The 25,793-nt window shown below is 44.7% G+C and overlaps 1 protein-coding gene across 8 annotated transcripts in view; it reads left to right on the top strand.

Moving 5' to 3' along the window:
* Positions 1-25,793, top strand: part of LOC106578416 (trichohyalin) — a 123,671-nt gene that overhangs the window by 48,369 nt on the left and 49,509 nt on the right. For all 8 annotated transcript variants that reach the window (XR_006760675.1, XM_045702058.1, XM_045702055.1 and 5 more), the window contains 10 exons: positions 7,817-7,957; positions 10,168-10,251; positions 10,440-10,586; positions 10,997-11,164; positions 18,480-18,659; positions 23,530-23,613; positions 23,702-23,869; positions 23,958-24,041; positions 24,135-24,302; positions 24,403-24,645. Coding sequence is in view for 7 of the 8 variants with exons in the window: in XM_045702058.1 (XP_045558014.1) it covers positions 7,817-7,957; positions 10,168-10,251; positions 10,440-10,586; positions 10,997-11,164; positions 18,480-18,659; positions 23,530-23,613; positions 23,702-23,869; positions 23,958-24,041; positions 24,135-24,302; positions 24,403-24,645 (1,467 nt within the window). In the remaining variant the exon portion in view is untranslated. The remainder of the gene's footprint in view (positions 1-7,816; positions 7,958-10,167; positions 10,252-10,439; positions 10,587-10,996; positions 11,165-18,479; positions 18,660-23,529; positions 23,614-23,701; positions 23,870-23,957; positions 24,042-24,134; positions 24,303-24,402; positions 24,646-25,793) is intronic.

The raw sequence follows: 25,793 nt of genomic DNA, 5'->3' as shown, positions 1-25,793 counted from the left end.
CGATTTTCCAGGCCTTCCTTTCACACCACCTGATACAGAGGTGCTGGATGGCAGGGAGCTCGGCCCCAGTGAGGATATGTATAGATGCTTCATGTTGTTGGTGTGCAGGGAGGGCAGAGTCTACATGTTTGTATTGCAACCTATTCAGTATCTCCGTAGTATCAAGAAACATAGCTGGATATTAATCAGACTTATTATATAGCTCCTGTCTCTAGGTAGTATTGGGGACATTGAGAGTTGATGTCATTACATTGCCTATTCGCTCCGTGTATAAGAAGGATTTCATGTCTGCCAGCCTCAGCGTCATTGAGTAGCTGTAATTTGGGTCCTCGGCTGTGTGTGCCTACGAGTTCAATATTAACTACCACAACATGTAAACATTTGTTTTGAACAGTGAACATGTAAACCCCTCCAACTCAGAACCTCTAGGCACACAACCAGCCAGGCAGGTCCGGTGTTCTGTGATAAGCAGCGGTTCTGATCAGACGCTACAGAGCCATAATCATGTTTGTGCCACTGAATTATTTAACCTTTCCGTGACCCTTCAGGATGCCAGCGGGCCAATCACAAAGCATAATTGAATCACTGCGGCAGGCAGCTCCCTGACTGATGAAAAAATTAAATTGAAGGTGAAATATGAATAGGACAGAGAGAGAGAGGGAGTGAGACGGGGATCCTAGGCAATCCTACCTTTTTACTCTCTCGCACACACATGCGTGCGTGCACAAACATGTAAATGTGAACGTACATACAAATTAATCATACCTTTTCAAATCTCACCTGAGAAAAGTGTGAGGGAGTGTAGAGGAGAGAGAGACTTATAGAGAGAGAGAGAGGGGGAGAGATGTAAACAGTCTCCTGTTCTCCTCATTACCCCTGAGGTCCTCTGTGAGGATATTCCTGTAAAATAATCTCATTTTCTTTTTTAAGCCGGTTAGTATTTACCTCCAAGATGAATATTTCTGTGTGTTGTTAATATCAGACTGTAATTCTGACGAATGCTAAGGTTGGACAACTGTTCCTCCCTGGCTCCACAGACAGACCGTAAGATAGATGAGTTAGTTTGATGAAGCTGACTGATGGTTGCGTACGTGTGCGTGTGCGTGTGTGTGTGTGTGAGTGTGTGTGATCCTCTGATTGATAAGGTGTCTGTGTTAGGTGTAGATTGCTGTAGTTGATTGGTTGTGAGGGAAACACTCATTTATAATCAACACAAGATTACATATTAAATTGTAGATTGTCTGGCACTGGACGTAAAACTGACAGACAATGATGTAGAATATGAATAAAAAAATCTATAAATTACTACATTACAAAATACTTAAAGGCTTCTTATAGGAACATAGAAGCCAGGCAGTGTAACTAATCACCACATTCTAATGTGATTGTGATTGAAAGAATAATAGACAACATTAACTCTTGTTGTTTAACCATTCAAATACAGTTTGCTTCGACTATTCACTGAGCTAGAGATACAGAGAGATGGACAGAGAGAGAGTTTAAAATATCTGAATTGGTTTTAATCCAGTATGGAAATATGTATCAGTGTTGTATGAGGTTGCAGTGTATTGAAGCACTGTGTGAGTTTGTCTTTAGTTTCTGTCTGTCTGCCTGTGTGTGTGTGTGTGTGTGTGTGTGTGTGTGTGTGTGTGTGTGTGTGTGTGTGTGTGTGTGTGTGTGTGTGTGTGTGTGTGTGTGTGTGTGTGTGTGTGTGTGTGTGTGTGTGTGTGTGTGTGTGTGTTTTTCATTTAGATTGATCTGGTGGTTAATGACCGTTAACAATGATAATGTCCCTCATATGATAACAATAATACTAGATAATATACAATACGCTGTGTTCATTGTGTTCCTGTGTGTGTGTGTGTGTGTTAAATGAGGTATGTGTGTGTGTGTTAAATGAGAGGTGTGTGTGTTAAATGAGAGGTAGGTGTGTGTGTGTGTGTGTGTTAAATGAGAGGTGTGTGTGTGTGTGTTAAATTAGAGCTGTGTATGTGTGTGTGTGTTAAATGAGAAGTGTGTGTGTGTTAAATGAGAGGTGTGCGTGTGTGTGTGTGTTAAATGAGAGGTGTGTGTGTGTGTGTTAAATGAGAGGTATGTGTGTATGTGTTAAATGAGAGGTGTGTGTGTGTGTGTGTGTTAAATGAGAGGTGTGTGGGTGTTTGTTAAATGAGAGCTGTGTGTGTGTTAAATGAGAGCTGTGTGTGTGTTAAAGGAGATATGTGTGTGTGTGTGTGTTAAATGAGAGCTGTGTGTGTGTTAAAGGAGAGGTGTGTGTGTGTGTGTGTGTGTGTGTGTGTGTGTGTGTGTGTGTGTGTGTGTGTGTGTGTTAAATGAGAGGTGTGTGTGTGTGTGTTCAATGAGAGGTGTGTGGGTGTTTGTTAAATGAGAGCTGTGTGTGTGTGTGTGTGTGTGTGTGTGTGTGTGTGTGTGTGTGTGTGTGTGTGTGTGTGTGTGTGTGTGTGTGTGTGTGTGTGTGTGTGTGTGTGTGTGTTTTTAAATGAGAGCTGTGTGTGTGTTAAAGGAGAGGTGTGTTTGTGTGTGTTAAATGAGAGCTGTGTGTGTGTTAAATTAGAGCTGTGTGTGTGTGTGTTAAATGAGAGCTGTGTGTGTGTGTGTGTGTGTGTGTGTTAAATGGGAGGTGTGTGTGTTAAATGAGAGCTGTGTGTGTGTGTGTGTGTTAAATGAGAGCTGAGTGTGTGTTAAATGAGAGGTGTGTGTGTGTGTGTTAAATGAGAGCTGTGTGTGTGTGTGTGTGTGTGTGTGTGTGTGTGTGTGTGTGTGTGTGTGTGTGTGTGTGTGTGTGTGTGTGTGTGTGTGTGTGTGTGTGTGTGGTTAAATGACAGCTGTGTGTGTGTTAAATGAGAGCTGTGTGTGTATTAAATGAGAGGTGTGTGTGTGTTAAATGAGAGCTGTGTGTGTGTGTGTGTTAAATGAGAGCTGTGTGCGTGTGTTAAATGAGAGCTGTGTGTGTATGTGTGTTAAATGAGAGGTGTGTGTGTGTTAAATGTGTTTGTGTGTTTGTGTGTTAAATGAGAGGTGTGTGTGTGTGTGTGTGTGTTAAATGTGTTTGTGTGTGTGTGTGTTAAATGAGAGGTGTGTGTGTGTTAAATGAGAGGTTTGTGTTACATGAGAGGTGTGTGTTAAATGAGAGTTGTGTGTGTGTGTGTGTTAAATGAGAGGTGTGTGTGTGTTAAATGAGAGGTGTGTGTTAAATGAGAGGTGTGTTTAATTAGAGGTGTGTGTTAAATGAGAGGTGTGTGTGTGTTAAATGAGAGGTGTGTGTGTGTGTGTGTGTTAAATGAGAGGTGTGTGTGTGTTAAATGAGAGGTGTGTGTGTGTGTGTGTGTTAAATGAAAGGTGTGTGTGTTAAATGAGAGGTGTGTGTGTGTGTGTGTGTTAAATGAGAGGTGTGTGTGTGTGTGTTAAATGAGAGGTGTGTGTGTGTGTGTGTGTGTGTGTTAAATGAGAGGTGTGTGTGTGTGTTAAATGAGAGGTGTGTGTGTGTGTGTTAAATGAGAGGTGTGTGTGTGTTAAATGAGAGGTGTGTGTGTGTGTGTGTGTGTTAAATGAGAGGTGTGTGTGTGTTAAATGAGAGGTGTGTGTGTGTGTGTGTTAAATGAGAGGTGTGTGTATGTGTTAAATGAGAGGTGTGTGTGTGTTAAATGAGAGGTGTGTGTGTGTTAAATGAAAGGTGTGTGTGTGTGTGTTAAATGAGAGGTGTGTGTGTGTGTGTTAAATGAGAGGTGTGTGTGTGTGTTAAATGAGAGGTGTGTGTGTGTGTTAAATGAGAGGTGTGTGTGTGTGTTAAATGAAAGGTGTGTGTGTTAAATGAGGTGTGTGTGTGTGTGTGTGTGTGTGTGTTAAATGAGAGGTGTGTGTGTGTTAAATGAGAGGTGTGTGTGTGTGTGTGTGTGTGTGTGTGTGTTAAATGAGAGGTGTGTGTGTGTGTGTTAAATGAGAGGTGTGTGTGTGTGTGTGTGTTAAATGAGAGGTGTGTGTGTGTGTTAAATGAGAGGTGTGTGTGTGTTAAATGAGACGTGTGTGTGTGTGTGTGTTAAATGAGAGGTGTGTGTGTGTGTGTGTGTGTGTGTGTTAAATGAGAGGTGTGTGTATGTGTTAAATGAGAGGTGTGTGTGTGTTAAATGAGAGGTGTGTGTGTGTTAAATGAGAGGTGTGTGTGTGTTAAATGAAAGGTGTGTGTGTGTGTATGTGTGTGTTAAATGAGAGGTGTGTGTGTGTGTTAAATGAGAGGTGTGTGTGTGTGTTAAATGAGAGGTGTGTGTGTGTTAAATGAGAGGTGTGTGTGTGTGTTACATGAGAGGTGTGTGTGTGTGTGTGTGTGTGTTAAATGAGAGGTGTGTGTGTGTGTGTTAAATGAGAGGTGTGTGTGCGTGCCTGGAGGCAACCTTGCAGTGAGACAGTAGAATGGTAGATTGCTGTAGGTGGTGAGGTGTGACTGAGGTAGTAGCAAACACTGTAGTACTGACAGGGGACATCAGGTGGTGCTGTGGCAGCCCTATATCACTCACACACACACACACACACACACACACACACACACACACACACACACACACACACACACACACACACACACACACACACACACTGACGAATGGCAGCAATTAGAGGGGGAAACCATGCTTGTGAGGACAGGAGAGCGCTGAGGGGCTGTAAGAGTGTGTGTGTGTGTGTGTGTGTGTGTGTGTGTGTGTGTGTGTGTGTGTGTGTGTGTGTGTGTGTGTGTGTGTGTGTGTGTGTGTGTGTGTGTGTGTGTGTGGTGTGTTTGGGTCTTTTCTCTTCCTTACTCTCCACTCATCCATCTAAATATCAACACACAGCTAATACCATTGGACTACACAGCATAGGACAGAGAGGGGCAGGTGGAGGGTGAGGGAGAGAGGGTGAGGGGTAGTAGGTTTAATGGTGAGGTGGTAGAGGGCTGAGAGGTAGGGGTGAGACCGAGGGGGAGATGGGTGTTTCTCCTAAGAGACATGTCTTCTCTGGAGTCTTCTGAGCTATACTGTCTATTTTATATTACTACCCTATATCCACACACACACACACACACACACACACACACACACACACACACACACACACACACACACACACACACACACACACACACACACACACACACACACACACACACACACACACACACACAGAGTGAGATTCCCAGGCGTGTGGTATTCAGTTGAGTGTAAGATAGGCCTGAGCCATGTGCCGTAGCCATCAAATGTTAAACCCCATATAGATACCCTATTATATACCCCCCCCCCACACACACACACACACACACACACACACACACACACACACACACACACACACACACACACACACACACACACACACACACACACACACACACACACACACACACACACACAGAGTGAGATTCCCAGGCGTGTGGTATTCAGTTGAGTGTAAGATAGGCCTGAGCCATGTGCCGTAGCCATCAAATGTTAAACCCCATATAGATACCCTATTATATACCCCCCCACACACACACACACACACACACACACACACACACACACACACACACACACACACACACACACAGAGTGAGATTCCCAGGCGTGTGGTATTCAGTTGAGTGTGAGATAGGCCTGAGCCATGTGCCGTAGCCATCAAATGTTAAACCCCATATAGATACCCTATTATATACCCCCCCCCACACACACACACACACACACACACACACACACACACCGAGTGTCATCATTCAATGTCCTCTCCACCCCCCACCATCTCCGTATTCCTCTCCTCACCCTTTTTCCCTTCCTCCTCCCCTCTACAAATGAAAATCCCTTCTTGCAAATCCTGCCAACAGCCTATTCTCAAACACAACTCAATCCCCCCTCCTGTAAGACACATATGCCGTTTTCTCTTGTCTGTGTGTGTATTTTGGCTGATGCAGGCATAATAACAATATCAGAGTCTGTCATTAGAGTTACATGATAATTAATATCTATGATATATCAGATTACTGGGTCTGGGGATAGGACAACTGGGCAAGATATATTGTGGTCTTCTATAAGATGGTGGAGTTGAAACACACACACACGGTGCCGGCGAGTCAAGAGGACATTAGTTAGTGTGAGAATGACATATCCTGGTGCAGAGGCTTGGATGGCCTTTATTGATGGACAGAGTCTTAAAGCCATCAGTCACTTTAGAGGAGTTTAATTGGAGCCAGCATCAAACGATAAACTCACCAACATGCATAGCTGAACAGCCCAATGCAGCACATTAATCACAACCAGGCACACACACACACAACCACACACCGCGCACACACACACCCACACAGAGTGAGACGGAGACAAGTGTTCCAGACATACAGTATATTCTGATGATAGATGACCCATTTAACTTTGATTTCTGAGAGCAATGAGCTCTCCAGCGATACAGGGATACCACACGCACAAACTCACACACACACACTCAAACACATGCACACCATACACACACACACATGCACCACACACGCACGCACACGTGTATTTGCATTAGGGGTATAGGGGTATTATAATGTGACAATGATTTGTGATGTAAAGCAATCTGGAGTGAAGTCATTCGTCAGCCCCTGTGTCTGACACCACACACACACACACACACACAATCTGTATTCGGGTATATGTATATACTGTCTCATAATAACAAATTACACTTCGCTATTGAGAAATTAAAAAAGGAACTGATTTGATATTCACCCTTAGCCGAGGGCTTGAAAAGTAGGACGGACGGGAGGGTGAGAGGGTGAAATGAATCTGTGTGTTGTTGTATGTTTGGTCAGTTTTATCTAGCGATATCAGTTTTGCATGGACTGCATCTCCATCCGCCTATGTCGGCATTCCGCATCTGCGGTGGATGGTAGCCGAGCTACAGCGGTGTTTGTCAGACCAGGAGACATCCCGAAAAATCGGTCTTCTCACGAAAACGTTTGTAGCATCCGAACAGTTTGGCTACAAACTCTATGAAAAGGGGAGACTCTCATGAACACGACGGTGTTCTCTGTTTTGCTCTACGACCCCCATAAGTGTCACGGGACTAGTCTGAAGGTAATCCATACAAATTAATGGAAGTGTAGAGACAACTGTTATTAAAATAACATCAAATTGATCAGAAATACAGTGTAGACATTGTTAATGTTGTAAATGACTATTGTAGCTGGAAACGGCTGATTAAAAAAAAAAAAAAATTATGGAATATCTACATAGGCGTACAGAGGCCCATTATCAGCAACCATCACTCCTGTGTTCCAATGGCACGTTGTGTTAGATAATCCAAGTTTATCATTTTAAAAGGCTAATTGATCATTAGAAAACCCTTTTGCAATTATGTTAGCACAGCTGAAAACTGTTGTCCTGATTAAAGAAGCAATTAAACTGGCCTTTAGACTAGTTGAGTATCTGGAGCATCAGCATTTGTGGGTTCGATTACAGGCTCAAAATGGCCAGAAACAAAGACCTTTCTTCTGAAACTCGTCAGTCTATTCTTGTTATGAGAAATGAAGGCTATTCCATGCGAGAAATTGCCAAGAAACTGAAGATGTGTGATTAGTTTCATATCAAGGTTCCATATCTAATGTCTAATTTCTCCTTTCTCTGCTACATAGTTAGATCATCGTTGTAATAGTTGTCAAAATCATCAAGTTTTTGTAAGCTTAGTATTTCTCTTTCACTGTGTGACAGCGTATTTGAATTGTCAAAATAAAATGGCGGCAGTAATTTAGACCCTACTGTGTGACAGTGACTGAGTGTGGGTGCCTGTAATACTGAGTGTGAGTACGACTGTGTTTCAGGCGGAGGCCAAAATGGTGGAGGTGAGGACCGAACTGAGTGATGAGTATGGGAGGAGACTGGAGGAGAAGGAAGAACGAATGAAACAGATAACCGAAGACCTGAAAAATGTGAGGGAGAAACACACCTCCGCCAGGGATCAGGTGAGAGAGAGAAAGACGAGAGAGAATTTTGGGAGGCTTGGAGTCGATTCAATTCAGGTAATTCAGAGGTTGAAAAGTACTCTTTGAAAAGTGCACCTTATTTTCTATCTCCTCAAGTCTCCTGAACTGACTGAAATGGAATTGATTCCAATGTGGTTCAGCCAGCTGTAAGTGTCTCTAATGTATATTCAACACAACAATACTCCTATGCCATCTCATCTCCATAGACCATGCCATAGACAATAGGTCATATTTAGTGTTTACTAATATGCCATGTGTTTATCTCAAGGGCATGCAGGCTCCATTGAAGCTCAAGCACATATATATACACACACACACACACACACTCAGCGAGAAGCAGGAGCGCACACACACCACTTGATCTGCATATCATTTGGTTTTTGGTTGAGTGCCAAGGTTCCATTGAGAGAGACCATCAAAGACAAGCACTCACCCGCTCCACCCCTCATACGCTCTCTCCCTCACACACCACCTGTAGTTCCGTCTCAACAGCATGTGTTCGCGAACGCAAAGCAGCTGTGAAATCAGCACCTGTTTAATTCAATTAGCCATGTTAATGAATTCCTATCTGCTGCCAAAAGCAGCTCTAAAGAGCTCATTAGACAAATGACTTAATGAATTGTCTGTAGCAGCAGCTTCCCATCTCAACTGTTTCTTTATTATCTGATGGTGTGCGCCTACGCACTGCGTGTTGTGCCTGACAGTCTGAATAAGAACAGCCGTATACAGTGTGTCACACTTCTGAACTGAGAAAGGTTACATGAAGGTTGTCCCGTGGGTAGACATAACCGTACTCAGTGAGTTTCTAATCTCTTTTTTATTAGATGGTAATTATATCTCTGCTTGTTCTCGCCTCATACTTCTAACTGCTTATAGAAATGTTCTGGCTTCAAACCTTCTTAATTCAATTATATTGGTCACCCCCTCTCTTTCTGTCTATCTCTCTCTGTCTCTTTGTCCCTCTCTCCCCCTCTCTCTCTTTCTTTCTAACCCACACATTGTTCTCTACCTATTCATTTTAATCCTAAATACAGGATAGACTTCAGCCAATCAAGGATTTGCGCAAGCTGCTCTCCTCCTCCTCCTCCACTTTGATAGAGAGAACGTAGGACAGTGAAAGAAAAGGAGAGGGAGGAAGAGAGGAAAGGGGAGGTGGGAACCCACTTTGATTGCAGAAGTAATGAGTCCATTCTAGTCCTCCTCAGATTGGTCTCTCTCTCCATAGAGGCTAGATAATATGATCGTTCACATTTAAGCACCTTCGTTTGAACAAATTCACAAATCTCATATTCTTTTGGGAGTTCCCAACTTCCTGCCTATGCCTTTAGAGAATTGAGACCTGAGATTGGGAAATGTGAAGTTTTAATAATTTGGATGTGCTGGATTTAAGATGAGGAAAATGACTTTGGCCGTATCATCAAAGGCAGTATTGATATGGATGAGTGATGTAACAGAATCAGAGTTAAAGCTAAAAAGGTTCCAGTTTTCTTCTGATAGTTATAAAGACCTTGACGGAAGTAAGTAAGTATTGTGAATGTGGTCAGTCGAAAGCAGGTTCAAACCTAGGCAAATTCAGCTCTTTCTGGATAGAGAATAGGGTTTTGTTAGCAATTCCACATGTTTATTCCTAGTAAGTAAGTATTTGTAACTAAGGATATGTTTTTATTGTGTGTGTGTGTGTGTGTGCGCGCGTGCGTGTGTGCGTGCGTGCGTGCGTGTGTGCGTGCGTGCGTGTGTGTGTGTGTGTGTGTGTGTGTGTGTGTGTGTGTGTGTGTGTGTGTGTGTGTGTGTGTGTGTTGGAGGAGCAGCTGAAGGAGTTACAGCATCACTACCAGGGCAGTGTAGAGGACAATGGCAGACTGACAGCCAGACTGGTGGCTCACTCACTCACCTCACACAACCAACAGGAAATACTCACACAGGCGGTGTGCGTGCGTGCGTGCGTGCGTGCGTGCGTGCGTGCGCACCAGGGTTGGGATCAATACCATTTCAATTCCAGAAGTACACTGAAATTCCAGTTCTCCTCAATGGTTTTCAATGAGGAAAATGTGGAATTGGAATTTTGTTTACTTTCTGAATTTAAATGATATTGATCCCAACCTTGGTGCGCACGCACGCACACACACAAACGCACACACTGATGTGTGTGCATCTGTGTGTTTACCCTCTAACTCTCTCTCTCCCTCTAGTTGAGGAGTACAGAGGATATTCTCCAGTCTCTGAGGATGCAGCTACAGGACAGAGACAGTCAGCTGGAGAATGCTACTAACAAGGCATGTTACAACACGACTTTACTGTCATCGCTATAGTACTATGGCCAATGCATGTCAACGTTCATCATATCTTCAAGAAAACAACAGATCTGATCTTAGTTTTTGTTATTTTGCACTCTCATATCTCAATAGAAATGTTAGAATATGTAAATAGAATGTATTTTCATGATCGGTGTTGTGTCTTCCAGATCTTTACACTAAAGAACTCTCTGAAGGAGGCTGAGGAGAGTTGTGTTGCTGCTAAGACAGAGGTCCAGACTCAGACTACACTACTGGAGGAGATGAGCAGAGAACTGGGGAGACTCACACTGGCTGAGAATAAATCTGTGGAAGAGGTGTGTGTGTGCATCCGCACACACTTCATCACAAACACCATTTCCTGTATGTTTTGGCTGGTGCTCAGTGATCAGTCACAGTGATAATGAAACTTTCTCTGTCAGTCTGTAACTGGGAGCTGCAGTCTGTCTGCTGCTGGATGCTGCTAGCCAAGTCAAATTAATTACAGTGTTGCATGAGCTCTGTGTTAGATTAGCTATGGGAGGAGGAGGCTAGACAGACAATGAACACACACACACACACAGGTCAGGAGTGCAACCTCTGTCTGGTCTACTACTGTAGTCTCTGTTGGTCTGAGTGTGCAGCTAGCTAACCTCTCTGTCGTGTGTGTGTGTGTGTGTGTGTGTGTGTGTGTGTGTGTGTGTGTGTGTGTGTGTGTGTGTGTGTGTGTGTGTGTGTGTGTGTGTAGGTGAATGAGCGTGGGGAGATGCTGAGACACATGAAGCAGGACCTGTCTGCTCTGAAGGCCACTCAGGACTCACTAAAGAGAACCCTCAGTATGAAGGAACAACACACACACCAGCTAACACACGACAACACACACCTCCGACAAAACCTGGACACGCTAGAGAACAAGGTACACACATGCGCACTAAACCAGTGTCCCCTTTTTTTAATCAAATCAGTGAAGGGCGACAGGGAATTCTGCTCATTTCTATTTTCCTCTACCCTTAATCACCTTTTCCTCCTCCTCCTCCTCCTCCTCCTCCATATTTAATAATTCTATAATTTCATCCATCTTACCTCCATTGAGGATTTGGTCCCTGTTCAAATGAAGGACCTACTTTGCTGATTTCAATATAATTTAGATATAGAGGGAATCTCTCTCTCTCTGTCTGTATAATGGCGATACAGTAATGAATGACAACATTAGATGATATTAATGATTCATGTAATTGACTTCAGGTTTTTCCTCTGACCTCTACATGGTGTATTTTTGTCATTGTTTCACTTGCTCTACACTAATGTGGTTTTCTGGTAATGTAACCCATATGCTGTGTCCACCAAACAATGACTTGCTACTATTACTTTAAAGAAGTGACCATTTAGTCATGTATAACTTGCATTGTCTCACGTCAGATCTGTCTGATAACTCGCAAACACTCATGGGATAGCTAAAAAGAAGTCCAGCTACAATATGTCCTATTCGAAACGTTACCAAGGTGACATCGTCCACTGAATTCCCCTTTCATCCTCTAAAGGGTCAGAGTTAATCTTGCCCAAAACTATAAAGCTGTAGCTAATATTGACGGGGTTTTTTTTGCGAGCAAGTCTTAACTACGTAATTCTACATCTAGCTAAGGTGTTTTGTAGTGTCAGTATTTATGAAATGTGAAAATGTACACAGAAATTAGCTAGCTAACGCATTAGTTTCTGCTTGCTGGCAGAACCAGTTTCAAATCAATCCAAATGAAATGAAATGCAGACTCTAACAATGCCAGTTTACACAGTCAATGATGAATACTCCCTCTTGCTAGCTGAAGTTGTAGATAATGCACAAATTAGTTTATGATATCTGTTCTGCCGTGATTAGTGGTCCAAGTTCTACAGTACAGCTGACTGTTGTCTGCCATGTTATTGTGTTGGCCAAATGTTACAAAGTAGCGAGGCACAGTGCCAGATATCAGATACATGCTGATTTCTGAGAACCAACAGCCCCATAACGTTGGTACCTTACAACTTCATCAACAAGATGGCAAGATGGCAAACTAGCTACCATATGGCCATTCAAACAAGTTTGCATTAGGCTGCTAGCTGGAGCATTTTTTGCTATAGTAGCCAGTGCGTCATAACTACGGGGAGCGTGCTATAGAAGCAAAATCTAGATTTTTTTTTAGATGAGTTCATGTCCTCGAAGATAGATTGGTTGAGGGACGAGTTTTGCCATCGGAATGGCCGATTAATTAGGGCCGCTTTCAAGTTTTCATAACAATCGGACATCGGTATTTTTGGACACCGATTTGGCCGTTTTTTTTTTCTTTTACACCTTTATTTAACTACGCAAGTCAGTTAAGAACAGATTCTTATTTTCAATGACAGCCTAGGAACGGTGGGTTAACTGCCTTGTTCAGGGGCAGAACTACAGATTTTTACCTTGTCAGCTCGGGGATTCAATCTTGCAACCTTACGTTTAACTAGTCCAACGCTCTAACCACCTGCCTTACATTGCACTCCACGAGGAGCCTGCCTGTTACGCGAATGCAGTAAGAAGCCAAGGTAAGTTGCTAGCTAGCATTAAACTTATCTTATAAAAAACAATCAATCAATCATAATCACTAGTTAACTACACATGGTTGATGATATTACTAGTTTATCTAGCGTGTCCTGCGTTGCATATAATCGATGCGGTGCGCATTCGCGAAAAAGGACTGTCGTTGCTCCAACGTGTACCTAACCATAAACATCAATGCCTTTCTTAAAATCAATACACAAGTATATATTTTTTTATCTGCATATTTAGTTAATATTGCCTGCTAACATGAATTTCTTTTAACTAGGAAAATTGTGTCACTTCTCTTGCAACAGAGTCAGGGTATATGCAGCAGTTTGGGCCGCCTGGCTCGTTGCGAACTGTGTGAAGTCTATTTCTTCCTAACAAAGACAGCTGACTTTGCCAAACGGGGGATGATTTAACAAAAGCGTATTTGCGAAAAAAGCACAATCATTGCACGACTGAACCTAACCATAAACATCAATGCCTTTCTTAAAATCAATACACAGAAGTATATATTTTTAAACCTGCATATTTAGCTAAAAGAAATCCAGGTTAGAAGGCAATATTAACCAGGTGAAATTGTGTCACTTCTCTTGCGTTCATTGCACGCAGAGTCAGGGTATATGCAACAGTTTGGGCCGCCTGGCTCGTTGCGAACTAATTTGCCAGTATTTTACGTAATTATGACATAACATTGAAGATTGTGCAATGTAACAGGAATATTTAGACTTATGGATGCAACCCGTTAGATAAAATACAGAACAGTTCCGTATTTCACTGAAAGAATAAACCTTTTGTTTTCGAGATGATAGTTTCCAGATTCGTCCATATTAATGACATAAGGCTCGTATTTCTGTGTGTTATAATTAAGTCTAGGATTTGATAGAGCAGTCTGACTGAGCGATGGTAGGCATCAGCAGGCTCGTAAGCATTCATTCAAACAGCATTTTCGTGCATTTTGCCAGCAACTCTCCGCAATGCTTCAAGCATTGTGCTGTTTATGACTTCAAGCCGAGATTAGGCTGGTGTAACCGATGTGAAATGGCTAGCTAGTTAGCGGGGTGCGCGCTAATAGCGTTTCAAACGTCACTCGCTCTGAGACTTGGAGTAGTTGTTCCCCTTGCTCTGCATGGGTAATGCTGATTCGAGGGTGGCTGTTGTCGATGTGTTCCTGGTTCAAGCCCAGGTAGGAGCGAGGAGAGGGACGGAAGCTATACTGTTACACTGGCAATACTAAAGTGCCTATAAGAACATCCAATAGTCAAAGGTATATGAAATACAAATGGTATAGAGAGAAATAGTCCTATAATTCCTATAATAACTACAACCTAAAACTTCTTACCTGGGAATACTGAAGACTCATGTTAAAAGGAACCACCAGCTTTCATATGTTCTCATGTTCTGAGCAAGGAACTTAAACGTTAGCTTTCTTACATGGCACATATTGCACTTTTACTTTCTTCTCCAACACTTTGTTTTTGCATTATTTAAACCAAATTGATTTATTGATGTATTATATTAATTAAAATAAGTGTTCATTCAGTATTGTTGTAATTGTCATGATTACAAATAAGCAAAAAAATCGGTAGCCGATTAATCGGCAACGGCTTTTTTTTGGCCCGCCAATAATCGGTATCGGCGTTGAAATACCATAATCGGTCGACCTCTACTCCATACCCCTCAAATTCAAATCTAGACCTCGAAGCCAGTTCCACTGATTTTTTTCATTGTTCCCCTCTAATCAGGGACTGGTTTAGACCTGGGACAACAGATGGGTGCAATGTATTATCAGGTAGAACAGAAAACCAGCAGGCTCCGGACCTCCAGGGTAGGATTTGAATACTCCTGCACTATACACGAGTGCACATGCGTCAAACTCATTCCACGAAGGGCCGAATTTCTGCTGGTTTTTGCTCTTCCCTTGTACTTGATTGATGAATTAAGGTCACTAATTGGTAAGGAACTCCACTCACCTGATTGTCTAGGTTCTTAATAAAAGGAAAAAACTAAAACTATCGGATACTAGGCCCTCCATGGAATGAGTTTAACACCTCTGCACTAGTGTGTGGACCCTAGTGGGTTTTAGTCAATTCCTACTTTAGACAAGGCCAGACATATTGCTTCATATCTAGCTGACTAGCATCATTCCATGCGGAGAGAGTAATACAGTGATCAGCTTCCTATCCCAGCTAGTGGTCTTGGACAGGGCTTAACTAGCACCAACACAGCTCTTTATTGGGCCAGTCAAACTGTTCCCACCGGACCTCCAACACCACTACAACAACTGCTAGTCATTGTCATGTAGAACGGCGCCGGAGAGGATGGCTGACGTTTTACTTGCTCCTAACCAATTATTTTGTTCGTTTTTTTGCATTGTTTGTAGCTTATTTTGTACATAATGTTGCTGTTACCCTCTCTTATGACCGAAAATAACTTCTGGACATCAGAACAGTGATTACTCACCACGAGCTGGTAGAAGCTTTTTCCTTTAATGAGTCCGACGAGTCCAACATGAAGGATATACTGCTTTCCTGGGAACAGGCCCAAATCCCCTTCATTTGCGTCAAGAGAAGACGGAGAAAAAGGGGCCGGAGGTCGGGCTAACCTTCTGAAAATTCGTAGGCGAGCGTGTAAACCCCCATTGCCATCCGTTCTATTGGCAAACATGCAATCATTGGAAAATAAAATCAATGACCTACTAGCAAGATTAAACTACCAACAGGACATTAAAAACTGTAATATCTTATGTTTCACCGAGTTGTGGCTGATCGACGACATAACGTACAGCTGGCGGGTTTTACACTGTATCGGTAGGATGGAACAGCAGCCTCTGGTAAGACAAGGGGTGACGGTCTATGTATATTTGTAAACAACAGCTGGTGCACGATATCTAAGGAAGTCTCAAGGTTTTGCTTGCCTGAGGTAGAGTATCTCATGATAAGCTGTAGACCACACTATCTAGCGAGAGTTTTCATCTGTATTTTTCATAGCTGTTTACATACCACCACAGTCAGAGGCTGGCACTAAAACCGCACTCAATGAGCTGTATACCGCCATAAGCAAACAGGATAACGCTCATCCAGAGGCGGCGCTCCTAGTGTCCGGGGACTTTATTGCAGGGAAACTTAAATTCGTTTTACCAAATTTCCACCAGCATGTTAAATGTGCAACCAGAGGGAAAGAAACTCTAGACCACTTTACTCCACACACGGAGACGCGTACAAAGCTCTCCCTCGCCCTCCATTTGACAAATCTGACCATAATTCTATCCTCCTGATTCCTGCTTACAAGCAAAAATTTAAGCAGGATGCACCAGTGACTCGGTCAATAAAAAAGTGGTCAGATGAAGCCGATGCTAAGCTACATGACTGTTTTGCTTGCACAGACTGGAATATGTTCCGGGATTCTTCCGATGGCATTGAGGAGTACACCACATCAGTCTCTGGCTTCATCAACAAGTGCATCGATGACGTCATCCCCCACAGTGACTGTACGTACATACCCCAACCAGAAGCCATGGATTACAGGCAACATCCGCACTGAGCTAAAGGGTAGAGATGCCGCTTTCAAGGAGCGAGACTCTAACGTGGACGCTGCTAAGAAATCCCGCTATGCCCATCAAACAGGCAAAGCGTCAATACAGGAATAAGATTGAATCGTACTACACCAGCTCCAAAGCTTGTCGGATGTGGCAGGGCTTGCAAACTATTACAGACTATAAAGGGAAGCACAGCCAAGAGCTGCCCAGTGACACGAGCCTACCAGACGAGCTAAATTACTTCTATGCTCGCTTCGAGGCAAGTAACACTGAAATATGCATGAGAGCATCAGCTGTTCCGGACGGCTGTGTGATCACGCTCTCCACAGCCGATGTGAGCAAGACCTTTAAACAGGTTAACATTCAGAAAGACGCAGGGCCAGACGGATTGCCAGGACGTGTACTCCGAGCATGCGCTGACCATCTGGCAATTGTCTTCACTGACATTTTAAACCTCTCCCTGTCTGATTCTGTAATACCAACGTGTTTCAAGCAGACCACCATAGTCCCTGTACTCAAGAACACTAAGGTAACCTGCCTAAATGACTACCGACCCTCACGTCTGTACCCATGAAGTGCTTTGAAAGACTGGTCCTGGCTCACATCCACACAATTATCCCAGAAACCCTAGACCCAGTCCAATTTGCATACCGCCCTAACAGATCCACAGATGATGCAATCTCTATTGCACTCCACACTGCCCTTTCCCACCTGGACAAAAGGAACACCTATGTGAGAATGCTATTCATTGACTACAGCTCAGCGTTCAACACCATAGTGCCCTCAAAAGCTCATCACTAAGCTAAGGACCCTGGGACGAAACACCTCCCTCTGCTACTGGATCCTGACTTCCTGACGGGATGCCCCCAGGTGGTAAGGGTAGGTAACAACACATCCGCCACTCTGATCCTCAACACTGGGGCCCCTCAGAGGTGCGTGCTCAGTCCCCTCCTGTACTCCCTGTTCACGCATGACTGCACGGACAGCCACGACTCCCAACACCATCATTAAGTTTGCAGATGCCACAACAGTGGTAGGCCTGATCCCCGACAACGATGAGACAGCCTATTGGGAGGAGGTCAGAGACCTGGCTTTGTGGTGCCAGGACAATAACCTCTCCCTCAACTTGATCAAGACAAAGGAGATGATTGTGGACTACAGGAAAAGGAGGACCGAGCACGCCCCCATTCTCATCGATGGGACTGTAGTGGAGCAGGTTGAGAGCTTCAAGTTCCCTGGTGTCCACATCACCAACAAACTAATATGGTTCAAGCACACCAAGACAGTCGTAAAGAGGACACGACAAAACCTATTCCCCCTCAGGAGAATGAAAAGATTTGGCATGGGTCCTCAGATCCTCAAAAGGTTCTACAGCTGCACCATCGAGAGCATCCTGACTGGTTGCATCACTGCCTTGGTAATGTAACTGCTCGGCCTCCGACCACAAGGCACTACAGAGGTTAGTGCGTACTGCCCAGTTAGTGCGTACTGGCCAAGCTTCCTGCCATCCAGGACCTCTATACTAGGCGGTGTCAGAGGAAGGCCCTAAAAATTGTCAAAGACTCCAGCCACCCAGTCATAGACTGTTCTCTCTGCTACCGCACGGCAAGCGATACCGGAGAGCCAAGTCTAGGTCCAAGAGGCTTCTAAACAGCTTCTGCCCCCAAGCCAAAAGACTCCTGAACATCTAATCAAATGGCTACCCATACTTTTTGCATTGCCCCCCCCCCCTTTTACACTCTCTGTTATTATCTATGCATAGTCACTTTATTAACTCTACCTACATGTACACATTACCTCAATTACCTCGACTAACCAGTGTCCGCGCACATTGACTCAGTATCTGTACCCCCTGTATTTAGCCTCGCTATTGTTATTTTACTGCTGCTCCTCAATTATTTGTTACTTTTGTTCCTTATTTTTTTATTTGTTTTATTTTTTATTTAACCAACAATGCAGCTACATTTTTTTAAGGGCTTGTAAGTAAACATTTCACTGTAAGGTGTTGTTCTATTTGGTGCATGTGACAAATACAATTTGATTTGATTTGAATTGTTTTTAAGATCCTGCTTCTCTCTTTAAGTCCCTCTCCATTCCTGTCTCTATCTCTCTCTCTTTCTCTGTCCCCCCCCCTCCCAGCTCCTGGTTAGTGAGGACAGGGTGTGTACTCTGTCAGTAGAGCTGGATCAGTTGAAGATCGGTCTGGGTAAAGAGAGAGATCAGTGTCTGCATCTCCATGACCAGGTTTTACAGCAGAGTCAGGATCTGGAGCGGGCCAACAACACACTCACTGACACACGCAGGGCCGCTGGCAGGAAGGTAACACAGAGGAGAGAAACACATGTTTTATTTCCCGCCCTCTTTTTCACCTTTGTCTTTCTCCTTTTCCCACAGAGCAAAATTGTTGTTTTTCTTATTTTCTTTCCTTTCTAATCAGATTCCTCACAACGTGTGAAGCTGGAGAGGTAGTTCTCTGCTCCCATCTCTCTCGTTCTCCCTCTCCCCATCTCTCTCTTTCTCCCTCTCCCCCATCTCTCTTTTCCTCTCTCTCCTCCTCCCTCTCCCCCATCTCTCTCCTCCTCCCTCTCCCCCATCTCTCTCCTCCTCCCTCTCCCCTTCTCTCCCCCATCTCTCTCTTCCTCCCTCTCCCCCATCTCTCTCTTCCTCCCTCTCCCCCATCTTTCTCCTCCTCCCTCTCCCCCATCTCTCTCTTCCTCCCTCTCCCCCCATCTCTCTCCTCCTCCCCCTCCCCCATCTCTCTCCTCCTCCCTCTCCCCCATCTCTCTCTTCCTCCCTCTCCCCATCTCTCTCTTCCTCCCTCTCCCCCCAACTCTCTCCTCCTCCCCATCTCTCTCTTCCTCCCTCTCCTCCTCTCTCCCCCATCTCTCTCCTCCTCCCTCATCTCTCTCTTCCTCCCTCATCTCCTCCTCCCTCTCCCCCAACTCTCTCCTCCTCTCCCATCTCTCTCCTCTTTCCTCCTCCCCATCTCTCTCTTCCTCCCTCTCCCCATCTCTCTCCTCCTCCCTCTCCCCCATCTCTCTCCTCCTCCCTCATCTCTCTCTTCCTCCCTCTCTACATCTCTCTCTTCCTCCCTCTCCCCCATCTCTCTCTTCCTCCCTCTCTACATAGCCAAATAGCAGTAATTACTGTGTGTGATTGTGTAGACCAGTAGCATTAACAGTGCAGACAACTGTACTTCTCAGCTAGAAGGCTCTGCAGCACTGCTACTGCAGCTCTGTCTCACTGACCAAACCTACCTCTGATCTCACACACACACTGCTACTGCAGCTCTGTTTCACTGACCAAACCTACCTCTGATCTCACGCACACACATGCTACTGCAGCTCTGTTTCACTGACCAAACCTACCTCTGATCTCACACACACACTGCTACTGCAGCTCTGTTTCACTGACCAAACCTACCTCTGATCTCACACACACACTGCTACTGCAGCTCTGTTTCACTGACCAAACCTACCTCTGATCTCACACACACACTGCTGCAGCTCTGTCTCACTGACCAAACCTACCTCTGATCTCACACACACACTGCTACTGCAGCTCTGTTTCACTGACCAAACCTACATCTGATCTCACACACACACTGCTACTGCAGCTCTGTTTCACTGACCAAACCTACCTCTGATCTCACACACACACTGCTACTGCAGCTCTGTTTCACTGACCAAACCTACCTCTGATCTCACACACACACTGCTGCTGCAGCTCTGTTTCACTGACCAAACCTACCTCTGATCTCACACACACACTGCTACTGCAGCTCTGTTTCACTGACCAAACCTACCTCTGATATCACACACACACTGCTACTGCAGCTCTGTTTCACTGACCAAACCTACCTCTGATCTCACACACACACTGCTACTGCAGCTCTGTTTCACTGACCAAACCTACATCTGATCTCACACACACACTGCTACTGCAGCTCTGTTTCACTGACCAAACCTACCTCTGATCTCACACACACACTGCTACTGCAGCTCTGTTTCACTGACCAAACCTACCTCTGATCTCACACACACACTGCTACTGCAGCTCTGTTTCACTGACCAAACCTACCTCTGATCTCACACACACACTGCTACTGCAGCTCTGTTTCACTGACCAAACCTACCTCTGATCTCACACACACACTGCTACTGCAGCTCTGTTTCACTGACCAAACCTACCTCTGATCTCACACACACACTGCTACTGCAGCTCTGTCACTGACCAAACCTAACTCTGATCTCACACACACACTGCTACTGCAGCTCTGTTTCACTGACCAAACCTACCTCTGATCTCACACACACACTGCTACTGCAGCTCTGTTTCACTGACCAAACCTACCTCTGATCTCACACACACACTGCTACTGCAGCTCTGTTTCACTGACCAAACCTACCTCTGATCTCACACACACACTGCTACTGCAGCTCTGTTTCACTGACCAAACCTACCTCTGATCTCACACACACACTGCTACTGCAGCTCTGTTCACTGACCAAACCTACCTCTGATCTCACACACACACTGCTACTGCAGCTCTGCCACTGACCATTTCCTGCCCTGCATGCGTGCGGGCATGTGTGTGTGTGTGTGTCTGTGTGTGTCATAAGAATTCTCCCGAACAATAACATTTTCTGTTCCCTAAACGTCCTAACATGAGTACAGCTGAACAAATAGACTAAACACTTTCTTCCCTTCATCTGGAACCTCATCCATCGTCCCCCCCTCTCTTTTTATCCCCCCGTCTCTCTCTCTCTCTTTCTTCTTCTCTTGGTACAGAAGTGATGTGTTTTGATAGATTCTCCCAGCTCCTTGATGATAGTAATGAGACAGGCTTTAACCGAAGATGGGTCATGTTTCAGTGTTTTATTTGGCGCTACCAAATTATTATACTCTGTAATGTCTTTAGACATTGTTATGAACAGAGTCCAATAAGAGGCTAGCTTATCTTTTTACTTTCCTTTTTCTGTCGCTACATCCTTTTCCCTCTCTCTCTGTCTGTCTCTCTCGGCCTCTCTTTCTCTCTCGGCTCTCTGTATCTCTCTCTGTCTGTCTCTCTCGGCCTCTCTTTCTCTCTCGGCCTCTCTGTATCTCTGTCTCTCTTGGCCTCTCTGTCTCTCTCGGCCTCTCTCTCTGTCTGTCTCTCTCTGTCTCTCTCTCTCTCTGACTCTCTCGGGCCTCTGTCTCTCTCTCTCTCTGTCTCTCTCTCTGTCTGTCTCTCTCGGCCTCTCGGCCTCTCTCTCTGTCTCTCTCGGCCTCTCCCTCTGTCTGTCTCTCTCTCTCTCTGACTCTCTCGGCCTCTCTGTCTCTCTCTCTCTGTCTCTCTCTCTGTGTCTCTCTCGGCCTCTGTCTCCCTCCTCTCTCTCTCTTTCTGTCTCTCTCTCTCTGTCTCTCTCTCTCTGTCTCTCTCGGCCTCTCTGTCTCTCTCGGCCTCTCTGTCTCTCTCGGCCTCTCTCTCTTTCTGTCTCTCTCTCTGTCTGTCTCTCTCGGCCTCTCTGTCTCTCTCGGCCTCTCTTTCTGTCTCTCTCTCTTTCTGTCTCTCTCTCTGTCTGTCTCTCTCGGCCTCTGTCTCTCTCGGCCTCTCTCTCTTTCTGTCTCTCTCTGTCTCCCTCCTCTCTCTCTCTTTCTGTCTCTCTCTCTCTGTCTCCCTCCTCTCTCTCTCTTTCTGTCTCTCTCTCTCTGTCTCCCTCCTCTCTCTCTCTTTCTGTCTCTCTCTCTCTGTCTCCCTCCTCTCGATTGGTCTCTTTATTTTTCTCTCTCCCCCTCTCCTCCTTTTCTCTTGATCGTGTTGCTGCCCGTCAATGGGGATTTTCTGTCAGTGAGTGACAAGCTCAAAATGGTGTGTGCGGTGAGGTGTGTGGAGTATGAGACGTACTAAAACACAGTGTGATCTGATTGATATAGAAATACCTTCCATATCAGAGGCCCCCTCCCAGAAACCACTGGGATGCCCCCCCCCCCTCCACACACACACACACACACATTGGAATGCTTCGCTCCAAAGTATTCTTTTTCTAGAAGTTGTCTGTGATTGACCCAGTTTTAGGAAGGAGAATATATTTTGACGGGATGTCTGTTTTGACACAACATCCTCTTGTGGTTATCTGTAAAGATCCTGCCTGTCACGTATTACAATGGGAATAACACACACCCACACACATACACATACACACCCACACACATACACATATACACACAGAGCTGTTTTTATGAGACACTGTGGAGGACTTCAACATGTTTGCTGGATGGGATTTTTTAGCTACTTATTCATTGTATTTTGTGTGTGTGTGTGTGTGTGTGTGTGTGCGCACGCGCCACTCCATCATGTGAGAGTGTTGGTCATGAGAGGAGCCTGAAGGTCAAGGAGCCATCTTAACTTCATCAATCTGAATGACAGTTACAAACCAGCTCTCAGAGAGAGGGAGAGAGAGAGAAGGAAACGGAGAGAGAACGGAAGAGAGCCAAAGATAGAAGAAAACAGCGTGTGTTTGGCTCTGATGTGCTGTGCTGTTTGTCTTTTCGTCGGCGTGTGTTTGGATGTTAATGGTCCTTTCACCTCAACACTCTGACTGGAACTAATATCTCATATAAAAAGGCCCTTTTCGCTCTCTCTCACGTTCGCTCTTCACTTCCGCTGCAAAAGATTGAAGATCTTACTGAAAGGAGAGGATGAGAGATGACACGCACACACACACACACACACACACACACACACACACACACACACACACACAGAGGAGCCGAAACAACACGTACACACACACACACCCCATAACCCTATTCAGCATATAAAGTGGTTTATTATAGAGGACCATCCATAGCTAGGTAACACAAATAATAGCCAGACACACACTCAAGAGAGAAACATAAATTACTTATAAATGTTTATCATCCATCAATCCATCACTAAACCGACAGACACAAACACTAATTACCAACAGAAAATACCCTTTATTCATAGTATTTTAGTAGACAGAAAATACATTTGTGGCTTTGTCTTTGGAAAACCAACACATTGTTGATGGGATGTCATTAGTTGAAGGAGTTGGTTTGATTCTGTTTGCCCACTTGTCATTTGTGTATATTTGTAAGTGGATGAAAAGCAGACTGTTGGATTATTTCAAATATGTGATATATTGAAATGTGTTTTTATGTATGTCTGTTTGTGTGTCTGCAGATCCACAAGAAGGACAGCAAGCTGTCTGTGTTATTGAAGGAGCTAGCAGAGGTTAGAAAGAACTTCTCTGACTGTAAAAAAGAGGTAAGTACAATAGTAATTCACACCTCATAGTAACATGTCTTTTTAAACAGTTATTTTAGTGCAGCTGACACCAACATGTTCTGTCCAGTTGGTCAGTAGAGAGTCTGCATTGGCAAAACAGCAGGAGGAGACGGCTCAGCTGAGATCTAAGATGGAGGACTGTTCCAGTCAATGTTCAGCTCTGAACAGGGAGAAAGAGAGACTGGAGACAAACCTCACACTTACTAACCAGAAACACTGCACCGCACAAGGAGAGGTGGGTCTGTTAGGTAGAGTGTGTACAACACCATCTCCTAAAACCCTTCCTTGTTGTGTGTGTGTGTCTAAAACCAGGTGTGTTCCAGGTGAGCAGTAGGGACCAGGTGATTCTACAGTTGAGGACAGAGCTGAGTAAAGTGGAGCAGAAGTATCAAGGGACACAGGAGGAGGTGAGAGACTGCATTTCAGATCTCTAATTGGTCTACATGTATTTCAACACCTTTTGTGTATGTGTACACTGTCTATGTGTGTGTGTCCCTCAGCTGGCCATGCTGGAGGCTGAGGTCAGCCGTCTGAACCAGAAGGTCAAGGGTCAACAGGAAGAGGCGTGTCTTCTCAGGCAGATGGTCAGAGAGACAGAGGGGCTTAGAGACCAGGAAGTGACAGAACGACAACGGATACAGAACGCACTCTGTATCGCACAGCAACAGGTACACACACACACACACACACACACACACACACACACACACACACACACACACACACACACACACACACACACACAGTAACCCCCTCCTCTGTGTCCAGGTGAAGTCCCAGACCATGTCCATAGAGCAGCTAACATCTGATCTAGACTCAATGAAACAGAACCACAGAACTGACACAGAGCGCTGGAGCCACAGGCACTTCCTGCTCAGTAGCCAATTAGAGCAGGCCTCCTCTGAGCTAAGCCAATCCCAGGCCGAGGTCAGAGAGCACGGGTCAGAGGTCACAGAGCTGAGGGGAAAGCTCCAACTGGCAGAGGAGGGATACCAGGAGGCTCTGGAGAAGGTGAGGAGTATGTCCGGAGGGGAGGGGGGGTGTGTCTGATTTACACCAAGAAACTGATACAATATACATGTGTATTTACTGTATAACTGATGTGTTTCACATCACTAGCACACCAAACAACAATAGTCATCTTGTGGCAAGAACGTCACTAATTCTCTCATTACAGTCATAGCAGGATGAAGTGCGTAGTTGAGCTGAAGAGAGTTAAAGCATTAGGAAAAACAACATGTGATTATGGACTCAAATAGACACAGACCCGTCCGTTCTAAAGGACACTATCAGTTCTACAAGCAGGTCTGAAAGGTCACTAAGATGTGTTGATCTAATGAGAGGAGTTTCCCTGTGGACCACAAGCTCCTGATTACGGCCACAACAATATCACATCACTTCTATTACCCTCATTGTATGTCGCTTATCAAACAGCTATGTTCTTCAGCTTCGATTAAAAACATACAAAATGGAATGGTTTGAATTAGGGATGGGCATCTTTGATGGGGGTGGGGGACTCAGACAATCTAAACTCCTCATGAGGGGGTGCAGTGTCTCGCGTGTCTGTGTACTCACATCCATACCCACACGTATTCAGAGCCAGCCCTAGCCTTTTGGGGGCCATAAGCCAAACTGTGTTGTGTCAATGGGGACCCCCTCTGCCGGTAATTCGGCCATGATTACTAAGTTTAGATAGCTGGCTGCTAGACTAACTTACCAATCTATAAATGTTAGCTGACATGGGCTGATTGAGTGACGGTCAGTGACTGACATAACAAGAGAAAAACTGCTGATGTACAAGCAAATGTCAAAACCTTGTGTGTTTTTACTATTCTAACGTGCAACAGTAAGTTGATATCCCGACTGATCCGAAGGCCTGCAAAAGAGGTGTCATTTGCCCATCTCTGGTTTAAATGAATTGGGGTGTGTACAGTATGTGTGAACAGTATATGGGTGTGTACAATATGTGTGAACAGTATATGGGTGTGTACAGTATACGGTTGTGTACAGTATGTGTGAACAGTATACGGGTGTGTACAGTATGTGTGAACAGTATACGGGTGTGTACAGTATGTGTGAACAGTATACGGGTGTGTACAGTATGTGTGAACAGTATATATGTGTGTACAGTATGTGTGAACAGTATATATGTGTGAACA

The sequence above is a fragment of the Salmo salar genome, chromosome ssa19 (assembly GCF_905237065.1).
Source record: "Salmo salar chromosome ssa19, Ssal_v3.1, whole genome shotgun sequence".
NCBI classification, from domain to species: Eukaryota; Metazoa; Chordata; class Actinopteri; order Salmoniformes; family Salmonidae; genus Salmo; species Salmo salar.
This window is presented reverse-complemented; position numbering and strand designations above follow the sequence as displayed.